This window comes from Chionomys nivalis, chromosome 3, assembly GCF_950005125.1.
Source record: "Chionomys nivalis chromosome 3, mChiNiv1.1, whole genome shotgun sequence".
NCBI classification, from domain to species: domain Eukaryota; kingdom Metazoa; phylum Chordata; class Mammalia; order Rodentia; family Cricetidae; genus Chionomys; species Chionomys nivalis.
In genome coordinates, this window is record NC_080088.1 from 23,793,769 (window position 1) to 23,815,442 (window position 21,674).

The 21,674-nt window shown below is 36.5% G+C and overlaps 1 protein-coding gene and 1 pseudogene across 9 annotated transcripts in view; one reads left to right on the forward strand and one right to left on the reverse strand.

The window, feature by feature from the left end:
• Robo2 (roundabout guidance receptor 2) overlaps positions 1-21,674 on the forward strand; it is a 522,758-nt gene that overhangs the window by 359,038 nt on the left and 142,046 nt on the right. For all 9 annotated transcript variants that reach the window (XM_057763633.1, XM_057763635.1, XM_057763628.1 and 6 more), the window contains exons 3-5: positions 59-216; positions 1,480-1,600; positions 18,710-18,848. In XM_057763633.1, coding sequence (XP_057619616.1) covers positions 59-216; positions 1,480-1,600; positions 18,710-18,848 — 418 coding nt within the window. The remainder of the gene's footprint in view (positions 1-58; positions 217-1,479; positions 1,601-18,709; positions 18,849-21,674) is intronic.
• Positions 7,465-8,367, reverse strand: LOC130870818 (mortality factor 4-like protein 1; annotated as a pseudogene).

Genomic DNA, 21,674 nt, shown 5'->3' on the forward strand with positions numbered 1-21,674 from the left:
AAGACAAAATGGAATAGTATCATTAAGAATATTTTTACCTGTTTTAATTTTTCTTCAGTATTGCGAGATGACTTCCGGCAAAACCCCACAGATGTGGTAGTGGCAGCTGGAGAGCCTGCAATCTTGGAGTGCCAGCCCCCACGAGGACACCCAGAACCTACCATCTACTGGAAGAAAGATAAAGTCCGAATTGATGACAAGGAAGAGAGGATAAGTGTGAGTCCATTTACAAGAAAGTCTAGAGACACTGAGTTTCACATCGGAATGAACTCTGTTAACATATTAACACCAAAATTGGATCTAAATGCTAATTTTCCATATACCACATATTAAATTTTGGATGGGACTCGGTGAGACAATCATAAATGTCTACGTTATACTAATAATTGCACCAATTTGAATATGTAATTGTGATTTTGTAGTGTAATATTAATATCTTCACTCTCTAGAGGTTTCTAGCAGTCATTTATGCTTCATACATTGATATTAAAATATAAATGTAGCCATTAAGCTTAAAGTCTACCTCTCGTTTTATATTAGATTCAGTATTATAAAAGGAAATGAGGACTTCACTGAAATAAAATTTCAATTAGATATTATTTAGTAGTTCATCATTTAGATAAAACACAGTGACTGAGAATTAATGTATTTTATTAAAATAAATGTTTCATTTGACTAGACATATGTTATTTTGTTGTTAAATTCTCTTTTGGGACCTCCAACTCAAAATAATGAAACAAACACATCTTATTAATTATGAAAGGTTGGCCTTTAGCTTAGGCTTGTCCTCAGCTAGCCCATATAACTTAAATTAACATGCTTCTATAATCTGTGTTCTGCCATATGGCCTTTTTACCTCTCTCTCATTCTGTAGGGCCAAATTGGTCCACATCTTGCTGGCATTGCATTGCACCTAGATTTGGCTCCTCTTCCTCTCTCTCTCTCCCAGGAATTCCTGCCTATCCTCTCCTTCCTATCCATTGGCCAATCAGAAGGTGCCTTGCCAAAGACACATCCTCACGGTGCAAAAAAAAAAAAAAAAAAATGCTACAACATTATTTTAAAAAAGTCATGTATTACCTGGGATATTTAAATACATATTTTATAATATGAATTTATGCCATGTATACATTGAGATGGCACCATTATACAAAACCTAAAAACTAGATAGATATTGCAATATATATTCAAATGTTTCTGCTTTTGCTGTTATTATGAAGCGTTACCACTTCAATGAGAATTTGGTCTTTATGGTTTTGTGTTGAGTACGTGCTTTTGAAAAGAGACTCATTGGCTTTTGTTATATATCAAACCATCTCTAAATTCAATGGTTTATTCAAGTTATTTTACTTATAATCAAAATTCTATAAAAAATAAAATTATTTTTCAGCAATAAGTTTGGCAGACCTTAAAAAATCAAAATTATTAACTAGAGCCTCTTTCTTTTCTCTTTCTTTTCCATTTGTTTATTTTATCTAGATCCGAGGTGGAAAACTTATGATATCAAATACCAGGAAAAGTGATGCAGGGATGTATACCTGTGTGGGCACCAATATGGTGGGAGAAAGAGACAGCGACCCTGCAGAGCTGACTGTCTTCGGTAAAACTCTCTTCTAATTTATGTATCAGTTTCTTTTCTTGTTTCTGTGACCAAATACTTCAAAGGAAGCAGCTGAGTAAAGGAGAATCTGGGGGCACAGTGGCAGAGAAGTCCTGGTCACAATTGCTTGGTGAAACTAAATGCTTATTTTGCATCTACAGTCAGGAAGTAAGGAGACATGAACATTGCTGCTAGGTTAATGTTTTTCTATGAACACAGCCCTATACTGTGTTTATTTAGGATATCTCTTACTATCTCATTTAACCTATTCTAGAAGCTCCCTCATGAACAAGCTCAAAGTTGTTCTCATCAATAATTCTACATCCTGTCAGACTGACAATATTAGTACACACAAATTATAAATAGCTGCAGTTTCGTTAGCACTAAAGTTTAGGATATTGTTGTAATATGAGCGGCAGGGCTGCGTCCCCGGCACCCAGCTGCCCGCATGGATAGCTTATGCCCTGAAATAATTACACGGAAACTGTATTTTTTTAATCACTGCCTGGCCCATTAGCTCCAGCCTCTTATTGGCTAGCCCTTACATATTGATCTAACCCATTTTTAATATTCTGTGTAGCACCATGAGCTGGCTTACCAAGAAAGATCTTAACCTGTGTCTGTTTGGAGTGGGAGAATCATGGCGACTCCCTGACTCAGCTTTTTTTTCCCAGCATTCTGTTTTGTTTACTCCACCCACCTAAGGGTTGGCCTATCAAATGGGCCTAGGCAGTTTCTTTATTAATTAACCAATGAAAGCAACAGATTAATACAAGACCCACCTCCATCAGGATATATATGAACAATGACTCATTAATTGGAGTAATCAATAGTGATTAGAATTGGGATTTTGAGGCATTTTATGATGAAAACTTTAATGTCAAATTTAGAAAGAAACGTCACTTTGTCTTTTAAAAAGAAACATCAGTTTGCCTACTGTATTCATGTATTTAAGATTATTTAAATATCTGTTTTTCAAAATATTAAAAATCACACTATTTCTCAGAGAATTAATGTTCCTCACTCATTCTGTTTTAATATATTTATTAGGTATTAGATGCATACATATAAACATACATATATGTATATAATATGCAGACACATGTGTACTTGTATGTGGGTTTAAATACATATTAACATTTTTTACTCATCCTGATATTAAATAGTCTAAAAGTTAAGAGCATATGTAAGTTTTTAAATTATGCCTCTTCTAACTCAATGCGTGTTATGGCAAGGTCTCTACTTATGGTCATTGCTCTAGAACTTGTCCAAGCCCAGTGTTGAAGTCTGGCATAGGTATCTAGTGGAGTGTCTTCTTGAGTGTAGCTTCAGAGGCACTATCCAGTCATATGATTGGGAGCATTGCTATGGAAGCAGATCCTGTGATGCCTCTCTGGTTGTTCTCTTGAATGAAAGATCAAGGTTTTTTCAAACTTCTGCATGTTGAATAATCTCTGATAATACTCCCCGTGGATAGTCCCCCACTTCTAGTCCCAAATGAGAAAGGCAGGAAATATTCCATAATTTATTAAAGAAACAAATAAATATAATTCTATATTTCTGTTCAATGTAGCCCTGTAGACTACTTCTGTCCACCTAGTCCAGAAAACTCTTAAGTTTTCCTCTAAATCATATGCAGTCAGCTTTAAGAGTCTCAAACTCCCTCTACATAGTAATAAATAAAAATACAATTGGGTCTGGTAAGATATGAAATTAGTGGTCACTGAATATCAGCATTGAAAGCCCACAAGAATAGCTCTTCTATTTAAAGAAACACTCATTGCTATTTTTTTTGTAACTACCACAAGCTCTTGAGTAGAAAAACATTGCATTATGACTGTATAGACTATCTTCAAAGGGAAATTGAAAGGGTTCAATGTCATTACCAGACCAATTAGATCTACCAGTAATGTGTCTGTATTTGAAATATTTACCCTACTTTTCCTAAAGACTTTATGGGAACTGCAAGAGACCTGTAAGCCTGTCAAAATTTGTGGTACAAATTATAAATTATTTTAAAAATAGCTATCAACCCAAGAGATTAAATTTATCCAGAAGCAGTTCCTGTGGAAGAATTGATTTAGGGAGCCAAGAAACAGTTATCTGATAGTGTAAACTGACCTGAGGACTTTCATATACAATAAGTTGAGGAAAAGTTGAAATTCCATTTTATATGTAACAAAACAATACCCCAAATCAAGAAAAAGGAAAGGAGAGAGGCAGAAACCAGAGAGACAAAGAGAGAAAGAATGAAACTGTCCTGAAATGGAGGGGGAGGATCTGGAAGAAGCAGGCAAAGGGGAAATGATATGATATGAGAGATGAGATATATATGCATGTGTGATATATGTATATATACATGATTTTTAAACAATTATTGGAAGAAAGGAAAGATAGAATAGGGAAGTGATAGTCTGATCAAAGCTGTGATTTCTGTGTGAGAGTTTTGCTGATCTGTGACTCCTAATTTTAGAGAAATAAGGTCAACAGGGGGACCCCGCTCATTTATTACACTTGAATCCCTTACCTTGAAAACATTAAAAAACAAACTGCCTTTCAGTTCAGCACTACTAAATAGTATAATTTTGGAATTATGTTTGTAAACCTGGTTTACATTTCTTAGTCCACCTGCTCAGTTTTATCTTCAAGTAGCTACAAGTTCACCTTAGGGTCTTTGACTACAATGGTCTCTGGCTATGAAATGGCAGCTTTACTAAAGAGGTTCTACAGGAAAAGTAATTTGTGATGTTTGCTCTTCAAGAAATATCATTCACTAATAAAGTGCAAGGTGAGCAAATAAAAAATAGAGGTTCTTACCTTATCCAGTAGTTATTTACATTACTGAAAAAAGGTATCTGTTTTTTCGGTTGTTTTATTCAACAACTGGACTTGATCTAGGAAATGTAGTTTGCACACTCCATTTTCCTGTGACACTTTCCACTAAGGTGTGAGCACAGTAAACTGATTCTAAGTACCAGATGAGTGATCTGTTCTATTTGTTTCTTAGCAATCATGTTCTGTATATGAGATAACCTCCTCCTCAAGTGTGCATTATCAAGTCTAAAAGTCAGTGTTCCCATTATCAAATCTAAAAATCAGAATGTAGTATTCTAGTCTGAAATGACTCTGTCATCTGTAACAAACCCTAGACATTTCATAAAGAACATACTTCCCACATAAAGAACTACTTCCCACTCTAGATAATTAATGCATATGTTAAGCTTTAAAGAGCCTAAACATGCTCAGAGAAACTAGGATTGAAGCATGCAATCTATAAGCCAAAAACTATTTATTAAAAAAGGCTAAAAATCTAAATTATTTTTAAGTGTGTCCAAACAATACACAAAATCAGTTTTGTACCCTGCAATTTCAATACATATCATAGCTGTTAAATATCAAAGTAAAATACTGAAATATTACAGCTTCCTTAAGAATCCTTCCACATGTGCATGGATGTACATAAATACATACATGCATATACACACATATACACATGCACACACATGCATATACACAGAGGTGCATTATTTCTTTGTTGATTACCTTTGAAAGTTTATTTTGTTCTCCTCTCCCTTTTGGGGTATTCATTTTAATATTTTAAACATGTTTTTTAGTATATATTTTATATATTAATTATGACACCACTCTATATTCTATTTTGAAAAATAAGAAATTGGAGCCTGTCCTCATACTAGCTCTTGTAGACCAGGCTGGCCTTGAACTTTTATCTATCTCTTTTTAGTATACTCTTTTTAGAATCATTTGTGCTATTGATATTGAAATTTGTATGGCTAGAATGATGTCTCAGTAAACAAGAATTATTCATGCAAACATATGAATATGATTTTAAATCCCCAATATGCATGTAAAACAGGAATAATAGATCACATCTCCAATCTCTCTACAGCAAGATGGAAAGTAGAGACAGACACTGAAGCATCCAGGCTAGCTACCCTGATGTATCTTGTCTCAAACAAGATGGGTTATGAGAACTGGCACTCAAAGTTTCCTCAGAATTCCATGTGTGTCCCATGGGTACGCTGGTGCCCACAAATATAAGCATGTATATGCACATACTTAGACACTTGTTTACACATGGACAAATAAAAGGTTTTGTGTTATTTTTAACCATGTAAATATTATGACCAATGAACTAAATGTTATTATATTGTGATTCATTTTCTGTTCTGAAACTATGCTTGTTTCAAACTGGTAAAGCCTACATTCTATTTTTCATAACTCAACAGTATGTGCTCCCCTATTATAGCTGTCCTGGAGATCCCAGACCCTGTGCACTCAGGTCTACTCCAGAATTTCCAACCCTGATTTTCTCCTCCCTTACTTTTATGTTAGATTCTTTATGCCTAATGTCTAATATCCTGTATGTGTTTCTTTACTTCCTGATTATGGAAGTATTTATCCATTGCTTTCTGCTTGCCTGGAGCTCAGGGCACATCCCAAATTCATATGCCTTTACTCTATGTGAAATCTAAGTTACAAAATCATAATGTCAAAATTCTTTAATTTTCTCTTACCATGGAAAGTGCCTCTCCAAAGTTATTCAGCCCCCTTGCATTCCTTTAGAGAAGTCTACTATGACTGCATTGGCATACCTTTGCATGTAGTTGGGTCTTTTGATTTACTTTTTTCCCTTCAAAACCCTTAGCAGTGTGTCAGTGTGTCCTTATCTCACTTCTCACTGTTCTGACACATTGCAAGTATATGCCTTGATTGGTCACTCATCCACAACCTCGTTTATTTATATGTTAGTCAAAAAAAAAAATCAAACCAGAAATCTGTCAACCAAAGCGACTCTATTCATTTCATTGGACTTTCTGTTTGGCTTCGGTGAAGCATGTATTTATTTATTTATTTATTTATTTATTTATTTATTTATTTATTTATTTTGAAATTTAAAGGAAAGAATTATTTGAAGATCTGAAAAACTTTTTTAAATAAAATTGTAGCTACAGATACATTGCAGCTATCATGTTAAAACATGCACTAGACACACATACAAAACTCATGAAACAAGTCACCATTTTTTAACAATTAAGCAAAGATAAAATGCCTAAGGAACAACATTGATGACTTGCAAAAGATGGACTTTTTAAGCACCATTCCAAAAAAAATAAAGCACAGATGGATGGGTGTTCAATTATATACACTGAAGTGAACCTTTAAAGTGCATAGTGTCAAAGAAACAGAACCACCAGCATTCAAAAGCAGCTTTGTCAACTAGGGAATAAAACACTATACAGCGTGTCCCTTTCCTGCCCATTGTTGAATACACTGATAGAAATTTTGAAATGAAAAAGAAAGAAAAAAGGAGCAGTGACTCCTTTTATTTTCTCTGTTTAATGTTGGAGGAGGCTACTTGTTGGTTCCCGGCTGCTCATCAGCTCAGCACCGAAATAATCACACAGAAACTATATTATTTAAATCATTGCTTGGTCCATCAGCTCTAGCTTTTAATTGGGTAACACTTATATCTTAATTTAACCCATTTCTAGTAATCTGCATATTGCCATGTGACTGTGGCTTACTGCATAAAGTTCTGGCGTCTGTGTCCAGAAGGGCTACATGGCTTCTCTCTGACTCTGCCTCCTTTCTCCCAGCATTCAGTTTAGTTTTTCCTGCCTACCTAAGTCCTGCCTTGCTATAGGTCCAGAGCTGTTCCTTTATTTATCAATGGCAATCACAACATACAGAGGGAAATCCCACATCAGTTTAAAATCAAACAGAAAGCAACTATCAATTGTGTTATACACTAACGGCTCTTCAAAGTACATCATTTGTATAAGAGAAGGACGAAAAACAAAACTGCAGAGATCCAAGCACAAGTGAGAAAGAGAGAATGCCCCTCACACAGCTTTCCGATGGCAATCACCGTCACGGAACAAAGCTGCAGAGTTCTTTACCAGGTATTGGAGGAAATCATGTAGATAGCTCAGTAATAAAATAAGGCTATTCTCATTGCTCCAATTCGCACAAATAATCTCAGTGTGGTGCTCCATACATCTGGGACATGGGTGCATCAGGAAGATCTTCAAGAACTTCAGCAAACTGTGGTCTTTCAAATTCATAAAGCAGCTGAGTGCCGACTGTTACACTGAAGTACTCCTTTGTCCTGCTACGACCTCATTGATACCATATTCTTTATCTGTATTTCCTAGGGATTTCTTGTAATTTGCATAATCTTCCAAAATTGAATCCACATTCTTCTTGGCAGGAATATAACAAAGTTGTTTTGTGTGATGATCAAGTCCCATTCATCAACAAGCCATGATTTCAGCTCTTCAGGAATCTTTAACTTCAAATCTGTTCTTAAATGTTTCTTCATTTTCAATGGTAGGATCTTCCTGAGCTCTTTTCTTCATAGGAGGCTGAGGTGTCTCACCAGTGCTGCCATCATCTCCATTTCCAGGTGTTTTCTGCTTGTTCTTTTTTATTTTCACTTCAACATTTTTCTGCTGTGGACTAGATGTCTTCTTTCCTGGTACAGTCATCTGCATATTGTTCCTGATTAGCCTTTTGAAGACTCTCACTGTGTTCTGCAAGCTGGTGTCCATGTATTTGAGTGCTCTGCTTTCTGGAAACTATTCATGCCAATTATTATTCCAACCACTGTAATGGATAAAGTGTTTCACTTGTTTGTCCTTTATGGCAACCTTTACACACTTTGCTTCATGGAGAAGAGGCCCATGAAAGCACAGCACTCACTCGCCCTCCTGGAATTTGGGTTTCTGGTCCTGCTTAGGCACCATTTATAAGTTATTGCTGCCTTCTCCTTCTGCTACCAACCTGACTTTGTGAAACATGTATTTAATGAATTGCATGTTATACTTCTGGATCTTTCCTATTCTGTTTATACTATTGATAGTAATCTGTGTTTGCTTCATGTGTTTCTTTCTGACACAAAGTTTGCTTCTTTTTCTTTTGAGACATGGTCTTGCTCTATGGCTCAAGCTGTCTTCAGATTCACAATCCTCCCATCCCTGCCTTCTGATTTGGGCATGGCAGGCAGGTACCACTATGCAGGCTTTGTGTCCCTCAATTCTAATAACACTGTTTGAATTATAAATGTTTCTTTGTGGTATTAATTTACCTCTCCTTATTTATAATTCCTTTCCACAAACTTGCTCTTGTGTCCATTGCTCTGATTTTATGGAGAAGGCTTTCTTCAAATAACATATCATGTATTGACATCCATCCATATTTCGTTTCCATCCATTAAAAGTATATCATAAACTTTCTCTCCTCATGATTTTCAGTTAGTGTTTGACTACTAGCAACTAGCCTCTTCATGAAGAATGAGGACTGAGACATGGGCTTGTGATGTGCTTTTTAAGACACTAGTTGAGAAAATTGGCTCATATGTTGAAAGGAGCTAAAATACACATAGATAAAGTTAAAAATATTGCTATCTCAAAAACCGTAAAAAATATCATTGTCTTGGGGCTGGTGGGATGGATCCAGGCTTAAGAGTACTGATTGCTCTTCTAGAGAATCTGGGTTTGATTTCCAGTACCCATATTACAGTTTACAACTATCTGTAACTCCAGTCTCAGGGGATCTGACAGCCTCCCCTGGCCTCCACAGGCATCAGGTACACATGGTACACAGACACCCATGCAGGCAAAACACTTATGCTTATAAAAATAAAAACATAAAACTATAAAAAGAAATATCTATCCATGCTGCAGATTTCAAGTAAGAATTCAAATGATATGTTGAATAAATCATCCTGATTAGTAGAAGCAATGTAGTACTTTCTTGTGAATATTTCTCAAGTACCTACTATATTTTAAAATCTATTTTAATGCTTCAGGATAGTGATGGAATTTGTTCACATGGGCATATTCTGTAATGGTGCTTCATAGTCTATTATCAAGGATAACATTAAATATTGTTTTTAAAACTTGATGAGAGAATTTTCTCATCCAAATTTTATCTATGTTGGTCTTTACTTCCAAGAATAAAATTATTGTCAAAACTAAATTAATTCAGTCAGAATTTATGTGACCACATCCAGGTTGCCAGTGGAAGGTCACAGTAATAGCATTCAATGGTTATCAAGCTTCTGTCCCTTTAGACATACACTGTAAAGTCAAAGGAGACCTGTGAAACTAACCATCTGATGACTTCCTTACTTTATAGGCACTGCACCAAGGCAGTTTCTGCTAGGGCAGATAAAGGCAAGGCAAGGTTTACAAGCAGTAGTTAGCTCTAATGTCCTTTTATTACATAGTTTCTTCTTATAGTACTTAAACAACCCCACCTATGCAATTATAGCCACAGGACTGCTTTTACAATCTCAAGGGAATTTTACCTTAAAATTGCTAAGGTCATCCAGAAAATAACTGCCATGTCACAGTCCTTGGCAATTACAGTTACAGCCACTCTCAAAGACTACTATATCCTGTTGAAATGGAGAATGCTTTGACTGTGTTCTTAATTTCTTCTCTGTAGCATAAAAACAAGAAAAGATTATTCAAACACCTATTGAATTGTTGGTATAGTGTAAAGTTGAATATTTCTCTCCCTGCCTAATGTTGACTTGACTGTAGTAAGACAAGACATTAGATTTGATTATAGCTACATGTAAAGTTGGGTTTTCTACCATACTGATTTGTAACTAGGTTGACAGGACTATTTGAGAGCTTTAGTCTATAGAATAACACACTGGCAAACAACAGTTATCTCCAGAGAGATTAACCTTGCAAGCAAGTTATGCAGGTGATTCAAATGCAGTTAATCTCATTGAAAAAAAAAAGTTAATTGCTTTGTCAAAGAAGTTGCCTCTGATCATGGCATAGTTATATAATTAGGGATCGGCTGACTTAGGGGGACTGGAAACTAATAAGCCGTCCACAGATGGCCCTAGAGGTTTGTGCCTCTGCCTTTTCAATAAGTGGTCAGACATAAGGGGATACCATGGGAAAAAATCAGTAGCCTCATTTCGACATATCTTAAAATTAAGTTGGCTTGTTCAATGGATCAAGATTTTTACACTGTTTATTTCAATTGTCCAGAGCTTTCTGGGTATAATCTCTGTGGACATTAGGGGATATTGGATGTGATTCTTGTCTCTCAGTAGATTCTCTAGATTGTTCTATTATCAACTTACTCTCACTCCCCTGACTTTCCTTTTTATCTTTTTCTATGATTTTAGTACAAAAAGAGAAACCTTAGACACTTATATTTAGCTTTGTAGTTTGTATCTAAAGGGGGGTTACTTTGATAACAGTAGTAAAAACCAATGTTAAACATCTGAAAATACATTTTCCATTTTAAATACAATTTGTTAGTTTTTAATGTTCATGTTTCTGTTTCATGAATTTCTAGAAAATAAAATGCAATTAATAGAAGAAAAAAGGTATTTCTTCCCCCAATTTTTTGAATATATACCATGTTAATGAACCCTGCAGTTTTTTTTTTGTTTTTTTTGTTCATTTTTTTTCTCCTGCCATCTCTTTATTAAATCATTCACAGCAATATATATTCACACAGTATACAAATATTCCACAAAATTTTCTCCTTTTTGTCTAAATAAAAAGAAAAGGTTTTAACTCTAAAACAATAAAATTATATATAGTAAGAACAATTAATAAGTGAGAATTATATTTATAATGTCCAGTTCATTTGTATTTGGAAAATTTGGAGAAATTATTTTATTATCAATCATATCTTGGTGAGCCAAAAGTTTTTACCTAATTTACTTTCTATTTTAACTTGTTTTTTTTATTAATTTATTTATTTATTAAAGATTTCTGTCTCTTCCCCGCCACCGCCTCCCATATCCCTCCCCCAATCAACTCCCCCTCTCTCATCAGCCCTAATTATATGTATCACAAATCAGAAAGAGGGTATTAAAAATTAATATAATACAATTAGAATAATAAATAACACAGATTAGAAATGTGTATTTGAATATTGGTATGGAAATTCTCAGAGTAATATCTTCCAAAGTCCAATATAGCAATAAGTTGTTAAATTATATCATAGGAAGGAAGGCAAACTGAGATACTGAGTCATAAAACCCATCTCCCTATGGGAGATACAAGTAACTTTCATCTCCATTATTCTTGAACTCCATTTCTTTTCCTGTCAAAAGAATTGTATTATGGATGAAATGAAGTTTATGCCCTGGCAATGTGAAAGCACACATGGACAGCCTGTATGGTGGTTCTATTGAACTTATCCATGTTGGGTTTCATAGTCTAAGTTGATGAGGACAACTGACCAGGTCTATTCCTCAAGAGGGCACCCGATCTCATTACAGATGGTTGTGAGCCACCATGCATTACCTTTGGAAGAGCAGGCAGTGCTCTTAACTGCTGAACCATCTCAGTGTCCAATATCAGACTTTTAGTATTTGTATACCATTATGCCCAGATCCACAAAGTCCCCCAGAAACCAACAAGAAGACCAAGTCCCATATGTAAATGCAAAGAACCTTTATTTTATATAAGCTTGCAAACCCAGTCTCTCCATATGTCCAACATATTGGAACAATCGAAGAGCTCATTAGAGTTGGGTTTTTATAGCAACAAAAGTGGGGGTGAGGGATTTCTAAGGTTCAGGACCCCTGATTGGCTGACATTTGTCTAGGGTGTCCTGGTGAATGTTTGCTAGCTGGTGATCCTATCTACAGTGGTGGAATGTTAGGATTTTCCTTTGGACGGTCTGTTCTTGGATGATGCCTGGGTAATCACTGTGGTCTGCAACCAGGTATTGCCTCAGGGTAAACTACTGAGACTCAGGCCTCCACTAAGCTTATAGTGGCTAGGCCCAACACTGGCACGTGATAATGGAAGTGAAGAACTTCCTTTGGGTGGTCTGTTCCTATTAAGCTAATCATGGTTGGCTGAGTCTTACATATGCCACTTGCTTTCCTGTGATTATCTATTTACATAACAGTGGGACCCTGTTAGACAGAGAGAGGGAGATGTGTGTGAAGTTACCCCTTCTCTGTGGTAAATCAGAACAGCAGCACGGGATATCTCTCTTGCCTTTTCTTGAAATTATAGCTCAGGTGCTTCCCCACATCACCATATAAAATGGAGTTTCCACCATGTATGGCAACCAAAAGTATTTAGGAAACTTATCCCATGTTTTGTGATATGTTTAAGTTAAACTTTGTTCATTACAGTAAATATATTATAATACTGTGATTGAGCCATTTTAAACACAACACTGAAAGATTTGCCTGAGAATAATATTTATGACCTTTAATAGAACTAGTGTCGTGTTCTATTAAACATGCAACCTTTAAACAGCATAATATAAAAACCTGACACATGTGATACTTAGATATTTTACAGTGTATTCTAGTTTTCCATAGCATTATAGCTGATTCTAGTGTCAATGGATTTTCAACATATTAATTTGTAATAATCCATTCCAAACCCCTTATTTTCTAGTATTGCTAGCAATGCTGTTATCTTTGTAAACCTTATTCATTCTGTCTTCTGATGAGGTTAAGGCTGTCTTTGAGGACATGTGTGTTGACCCTTCTTTCATTAGTCACTCGTCATTCTTTTTTTTTTTTTTTTTTTTTTTTTTTTGGTTTTTCGAGACAGGGTTTCTCTGTGGTTTTGGAGCCTATCCTGGAACTAGCTCTTGTAGACCAGGCTGGTCTCGAACTCACAGAGATCTGCCTGCCTCTGCCTCCCGAGTGCCGGGATTAAAGGCGTGCGCCACCACCGCCCGGCATCACTCGTCATTCTTATTGATCATTAATGTGGAGAGGACCTTCTATCTAATATCAGTGAACTTGACTTTATCATCGTTCCTTTTAAAATGATATTTACATTTAATATTTGACAGAAATCTTTATCATGCTTAAAAATGTACTTTTGATTGCTTATCTAGATATTCTTTTAATTTAAATGCTACAGCTGCAAACATTACCTTATTTGTGTTTATTTTCCTTTACTGTTGCATATATAACTTCCTTTAACTATTTATCCAAAGTTAGTTTGACTTCTAGGAATGGGAAGTTTACTTACAATGACTTAAGCATGCAAGGGTCATTTTCTCACAAGAATTCACACTCACAAACACACAAGGTATTTACCAGTATGCTCAATTTGTTAAAAATCCCTCTGCTCATCTGATGGAAAATTCATTTTGCATCTCTTAAGTCTACTGCCTTTCTGTAGTGAAATAATTTTACTCAGTAACCATTTTCCTCTTTGGCTTGACCTTTCACAGATCTGCCAATGCAAATCCTTGCCATTTAGTTTTTAGAGGGTTCTGCTACGAGATATAGGAGCCCAGCAGCAGTTCTCCTTCAGTCAAACTGCCCTATTCCTTGAGCTATTGCACATGCCCTTCACATCCACCGCCCTCCCTCTATGATTAGCTTCATCTCTCACCATCTTCTTGACGAAACAAAGCTGCTGGTTATTTACAATCCATTCAGCTTGGAGCCTGGGGTATGAGAAGCCACATTCACATTTGCCTAATGATCGAAAACAGAGCTATGGTTTGTTCCTCCATAGGCCAGGTATGGTACAATACCCCCATTAACATCAGAGAAACAGAAGAGGTCTCCTCTTGAAATATCAATTTTCAGCCTCAAGTGATGTTATTAGTGGTTTCCTCTCTGTTGGCAGGGGGTTAATACGGCTCTGGATGAAAGCATCAAACAGCATAGGAAATGCCTAACTCACTTCCTATGCTAATTTACTATTAACATTTGAAACACTTGTAGAGATATACTAATCCTATTGTCTACTTACTGCTGAAACAAAACACAGCATCATTATGCTTAAAATACATTGCTCACACCATTTAAAAGGAAAATGTTGAGGCTAGGGAGATGGCTCAGTGCTTAGAGATCCCCAGATCCACATAAAGGCCTATGTGCTTGGAGACTTTAATTCTAGCAATGACAGACAGATTAGCCATAGCCTTGACCCCTCAGTTTGATTAAGAAACTGTACTGAACCATTGGGGCATCCATCTTCGGCCTACAGGCCCATAGTTTCCAGCAGACATTTCCATGAAGCAGGAAATTTCAAAGGCAGTTCAGTCACTATCTGCTGTGTCCTGCAGAATGTCTCGCAGACTCTTTCATGAATCAGGAACCCCGAAAGATCATTTTACCTTTAGGCAAGTTCAGTAGTCCTCTCTCTGCGGGTTCTTTGTGTCCAGTTTATGCAACAGTCCAGGCAAGAGCAGTTTCTTGGATGCCCCAATGGTACAGAGGAACTTTCGGCGACTGTCCAGGCGGTGAGATGTCTCTGTGATTTCTAGAGTTTTGTAAGTTGCTTACATCTCATTTACTTAGGTAATATTATATCCTTCTGGAGTCTTTGATGGAGTTGAAGAATAGATAGATAGTTATAGCTGTTTTCCTTAGTTATGATAAAGATAAAATAGATGTAAATATTGTAATTTTTACTTGATAACTGTTTTGTTATATGTAATTTTACTATGTTAAAGTTAAAGCCTTTCTTTTTTGTTTAAACAAAAAAAGGGGAAATGATGGAGGAATTACTTTCATTTAATAAAGAAACTGCCTCGGCCCATTTATAGGCCAGCCCTTAGGTGAGTGGAGTAAACAGACAGAATGCTGGGAGAAAGAAGCCGAGTCAGTCAGTTGCCATGATTCTCATACTCCAGACAGACGCAGGTTAAGATCTTTCCTGGTAAGCCAGCTCGTGGTGCTACACAGAATATTAGAAATGGGTTAGATCAATATGTAAGAGCTAGCCAATAAGAGGCTGGAACTAACGGGCCAGGCAGTGTTCAAAAGAAAAAAAAAAAAAAAGAAACTGTACTGAAAGGAACCTAGTTTTGCAGTGCTGTTGATGACTGCTTATTCACAACTGAGAAAGAGACACATAGAAGACTTCTGTGACAACCCCTACTCCTCTTTTCCAGCCCCCCAAAAGTAACAACCTAGATAGGAAACCATGAAGAAAACTCTTAAATGTAGCTGGATGTTTTTCTGTCCTGATCACCCACTCCCTGTCAAGCAGCTGCTTCCAAATTACTACACAGAGACATAATATTATTTATAATAACTCAGGCTTGTTGACAGCATTTCTGTCCTGTCTGGTTTCTGCAATCATTAAGTCCCAAAGAAATTGCACAGAGGTCTACATTAGTTATAAACTGATCGGCCCATTAGCTCAGGCTTCTTATTAACTCTTATAACTTTATTAGCCCATTATTCTAGTATATGTTAGCCACATGGCTTGGTACCTTTTTCAGCGAGGCAGTCACATCTTGTTTCTCATGTGTCTGGGCTGGGACTGCAAAGGAATGGGCTTTCCTCTTCCCAGAATTCTCCTGTTCTCATTGATCCATCTCTACTTTCTGTCTGGTTGTCCCAGCTATACTTCTTGCATGGCTACTGGCCAATCAGTGTTTATTTAAAATATAATTGACAGAATATAGACATTTGTCCCACACCACAGGCTTATTCATAACTAGCCTTCTATTTTAAGTTATTCCCATATTCCTTATTTATGTTCTGCCACACAGTGGCACCTTTATTAGCATGCTGCATTAATCTTCTTCTCCCCCTGTCTCTGGCTGAGGACTTCTAACTTCACCCTTCTCCTTCCCATCATCCTTAGCTTGGTCACCTCACCTAAACTTCCTGCCTGACTTCTGGACAATCAATGTTTTATTAAACCAATTTAGGTGGCAAATCTTTACAGTGTACAAGAGAATTATTCCATAGAACTTAAAAATTGTGAGTGCTGAAGTGTAGCCATCCAAAATCGATGGCTTCTGGCAGGGGTACAGGTGGGGACTAAGTTTTTTAAGGAACTTGCCATTGGGAATTTGACCATACTCCAATGAGTATATGGACAACACAAATTGGACACGTGTGAGTGCGTCTGTGTGTTTTCTTTGTTTTGGGGGGTGTAGGGTGGGGAAAGGAGATCACAAGGATGAGGGGTGCAGACCAGGGCAGACTAGGGCATGAGTGTGAAATGGTTCCATTACGTGGAATTCCCAAATAGTCAATAAAAAAAGAAAGAAATTGTGCCTGCCATCAATAAGTTGGAAGAACTGTGGAGAGTAATTTGCAACATGAACCTTGGTCCTTCACATGTTCCTATGATGCACATTCTTCTACACATATGTTTTTCTGTGCACATAAATACACCCTACATACATACACATACTCCAAAGAAACAAATTTAAATAAATCATTCTAACTTGTACATTTGTTTTGTTGTTTAGGCAGGATATTTTATTGCTAATTAATTCTAACTACATATACTCTTTGGAAGCAAAGCATCTAGTCTGGGTTGTTTGTAAATTCTGCATTACAAATTTTCCATCATTACAGACTGGAGCAATGGCTCAATGGTCAAGAAGACTCTGTTATTCCAGAGGACCTGAGTTTGATTCCTGTCACCTACACAATGGCTTACAACCATCTGTGCATAACGCTAGTCTCAGGAGATTTGACATTTTGTACTAGCCTTTTTGGGGGACATATGATGTTGAGACATACATTCAGTCACAACCCTCATATACATAAAATATAACAATAAAGATATAAACAAACACATAAGTAAATAAACCTTTCAAGATAAAATTCTACTTGCCTTTTTATAGCTTTAAATTTTGGAGTTGCATAATACAAATATGGGCTATATAGCTCCTTGCCTTTATCTACTGTCCACTTATCTGTGGAGAGGTATCATTCTCAGCCTTCTAAATGCCAGCAATCATTGTCTTCCTTAAGGAAAAATAAACTTTCCTTTATAGTTTCACATTTCTTTTTTTTTGTTGTTGTTGTTTTTTTGTTTTTTTTTGTTTTGTTTTTGGTTTTTCGAGACAGGGTTTCTCTGTGGTTTTGGAGCCTGTCCTGGAACTAGCTCTTGTAGACCAGGCTGGTCTCGAACTCACAGAGATCCGCCTGCCTCTGCCTCCCAAGTGCTGGGATTAAAGGCCTGCGCCACCACCGCCCGGCTAGTTTCACATTTCTTTCACGAATATTGATCTCAGTGTAGTCAATAAAAATGTCCATTTGCATTCTGTGTTTTTAGTTTGTTATTTTAAGTGAATGAGTTTCAAAAAAATTTCCTGCCTAATGTGTTTATATCATTTCTATCTATGTGACCTGGCTTACTACAGCCATATGGTCATATTCACTTTGTTTCCCTTTCCTCCTCCTTGTAACTCTCCTGTCTTTCACGACCAAGTTCACTTTCTACATCAATAAGTATCAAACTTGGATTTGATATATGATTCAGAGACCTATGTTCATAAAACTTAAGATGTACATTTTCCTGTAGTGAGCCATTACCTGAACAGACAGACACTAGACAGGGATGTAATTGTTTGTAGGGAGAAAACTATATTTTGTCTGCTATATCTCTTTGATGGTGAGACCCTTGAAATTAGGAATGCATTTTCCTCTTATATAGAGAGTGCTAGAGTATAATTCAAAATATAGACTTAAAAGACTGAAGCACTAAAGAACAATACTGGAAAAAATTATGTAGAGTAGTAAATAATTAGCAAAACAAAAACATTATATTCTAACTGTGTTAGACAGCTTTCAATACATGGATTAAATTATTGATAAATGTATTGGGTCTTTATAAAGTAGTGTATCAAGTGAGAAATGCTAAAGAATATTTCTGGAAGTAACATTTTCCTGGAATGTTGTTGATGGCTCCGTCATGAATATTCATTATTTTTATTATTATTTATCATCAACTTTATCTTTTACTTTTCCACTCTGGACAATGATAATAGAGGAATCATCTTAAATTCTCTGATTATAATTTAGAGGGATTTTTTTGTCTTTTCTTTTTTTAAAAAAAGTAAGTTTTACCTATTTTGGTTTAGGAATTCACTGGATATCAACTTCATATCTTTTTCAGGAAGTTATACAGTCTTGTACAGAAACCGTATTGATTCTTATGTTCAAAAAAGTATTTCAAGTTAATTATATTAGGTTTGTAAGTCATTGTCTGATATAGGTGAGAGACAGAATAATGTATGTGTGTATTACGTATAAATTACAAATCTCTTGATTTTTTTACTGATTTTTTTCACAAATCATACATGCCTCACCTAATTTTACTACTTTGTGTCTTTTTCCTTTTTTTTCTCCCGAAGAACGACCCACCTTTCTCAGGAGGCCTATTAACCAGGTGGTGCTAGAAGAAGAGGCAGTGGAATTCCGTTGTCAGGTCCAGGGAGATCCCCAGCCAACTGTGAGGTGGAAAAAGGATGATGCAGATTTGCCACGGGGAAGGTAAGTGTATCACATGGAAGAATGTTTGGATCCCCAATGTTCGTGGTTCCACCAGGAAAACCCCTTACATCTTGATTAGCTTTCAGACACGTGATTGTTATTTTTGGTGATATACCTACTGTATGCATATCACAGTCTTTTAGACTTACAGTGTCACTCATTTAATGGTAATCCACATTTCAGCCTGATCGTTCACTCTACCTTTCATGACCAAATACTACATATTCCTGCGGTATTATCTTTCTCAGGGCCATTTGTACCTTTGTTAACGGCTCCCCGACTGTCCCTCAGTGTGCCCTGTTTTTATGATGTTTAACGTTCAATGCTTTCCCCGAATGCCCAGAGTATCTATAACAAAAGGCTGCTGGTACAGCTGGCGATAGGGACTTATTTAAAACACAGAGCAACAAGCTGAGGCTGCTCAAGAAGATGGCCTCCCAGGAGGCTGTGCTCAGGGAGTTTCTGGCCATCAGTTGGAGAAAGGTCCTCCAGTACTTTCATTCTTCGTTTCCCAATCCCTCTGTCTCCACTGCACCATTTCTAAAGCATCCAAAATTGCTTATCATCGTTTAGAAAAATAATTTGATTGTATTTTCTAATTTTTTTGTCTGTTAAAGACCTTTCCAAGCAGGTGCGGTAGACCAAGTCTTCATCCCAGTGATAGAGACAAAATAAATAAACAAATGAATGCCTTTTTATCTGTTATCAAATAAGCCATTCTACTTTGCTCTTTCTATAAAGTACTATTCCTTTTTCTGTTTCCCTTGTCTTCCCCTTATTTCTACCCACTGACATCATAGCCGACACATCTATACAATCATTGTCTGCATAAGACTGCAAAGTCTGTAGCTTTTCAAGGGTTTAGCAGGAATTCTAGAGGTACTTGATTTTGTTCAACAGCTTAAAGTTGAACATGCCTTTACAGAAGCTGAATGCTTTTTATATAAATTTTCTGCCACTGAAGAAACTCTGCTAAATTTGCACATTAACTTTAACATCTCAATTTTGAACCCTGTAAGGCTATGAAAATGTACCTTCCTTCTAAATTCGTATCCTCAGCAGCACTGGGTTTAAATAGACCAGGCATTAAAATAGTATTGAGACCCTCTTTGCAATCTATAGTTATGCATCTGTTGCAAATCTCAATTTAGTTATTTAGCAAACTGGCTGAATAAGCGCAAATCAAATAGCTAAATAACACAGGAAGTCAACTCTTTGTTTTTGTCAGTTTACTATCAGATATCTGCCTATAAATAAATGTCACTATTTACCAGTCATCAGAGAATCAAGGACAAGTTCCAGAGGGCTGGAGAAAGAACTTGCCTTGAAAACACAAGGAAATGACTTCTCTTTAGGAATGCAAGAGAAAAGTCTGGGTATGGTTACATATACTAACTTGTACTCTAGTCATGGATACAGAAATGTGCAAACAGGTGCAATTCTTGGGCAACCAAAAAGCCTACACTGCGTAAGATTTAAGTCACTGAAATGTCTGCCAAACAAACAAACAGACAAAAGTTAGAAAGAAATTTAGACTAAGTTAGCCAACACCTGAGAATTATAACCAAGATTTCCTATGAACCAGACGCCCGACACACAAACTCACATACAAAGGTGGGGTTACATAATTAGATTGCTGCTATCCACATTAATATGAATAGTAAAAGTAGTCATCCAATTAGAGATCAAACTACAAATATTTTTAAAATGCTAACAGAAGTTAAAGAAAATATATTAGGGCTGGAGAAATGACTCAGAGGTTAAGAGCATTGATTGCTCTTCCAGAGGTCCTGAGTTCAATTCCTAGCAACTACATGGTAGCTCACAGCCATCTATAACGAGATGTGGTGCCCTCTTCTGGCTTGCAAGCATACATGGAAGGAATGTTGTATACATAATAAATAAAAAAATCTTTTTTTAAAATTAATATTAACAATGATTCGTTTTAAATAACTGGTGTTGTAAACTGGGTATGGCAGTGCATACCTTGAAGGCAGAGGCAAACAGGTCTCTGATTTTGAGGCCAGCCTGGTCTACATCGTGACTCACAGGACAGCCAGAGCTACATAGAAGGACCTTGTCTCAAAACAAACAAACACAACAAAAAACCCCCAAATTGTTGAGACTCTAAAAATTCTGTAATTGTTATGTCCAAATCCACGAAGTCCCAAAAAACCAACAAGGAGACCAAGTCCCATATCTAAAAGCAAAGAGCCTTTATTTTATGCAAGTTTGCAAACTCGGTCTCTCCACATGTCCAACATATTAGAATAAAGAGAGAGCCCCAAACTCAGATAGAGTTTTTTTTTTTTTTTTTTGTTTTTTTGTTTTTTTGTTTTTGTTTTTGTTTTTTTTTTCGAGACAGGGTTTCTCTGTGGCTTTGGAGCCCGTCCTGGAACTAGCTCTGTAGACCAGGCTGGTCTCGAACTCACAGAGATCCGCCTGCCTCTGCCTCCCGAGTGCTGGGATTAAAGGCGTGCGCCACCATCGCCCGGCTTAGAGTTGTTTTTTTTTATAGTAGTAAAAGTGGAGGTGAGGGGTTTCTGATGTTCAAAACCCCTGAGTGGATAACATTTGTCTAGGGGTGTCCTTGGGAGTGTGTGCTGGCAGGTGGGGTTTAATTGAATGTTTCCCAATTATCTTTGGTCTTTAACGGGTTCACAGTGCTCTTTAGAATTGCCAGGCTTGTATTCTTGTAGAGAAATACTAGTCAGATATCCCACAGAATATTCAAAGCTGTATTGACATGTCGTTTTTACATGGGTATTGGTAGACTGGTTGTGTGCTTTTGTTTGTCTGTTTGTTTTTCATTTGATTATTTTGTTT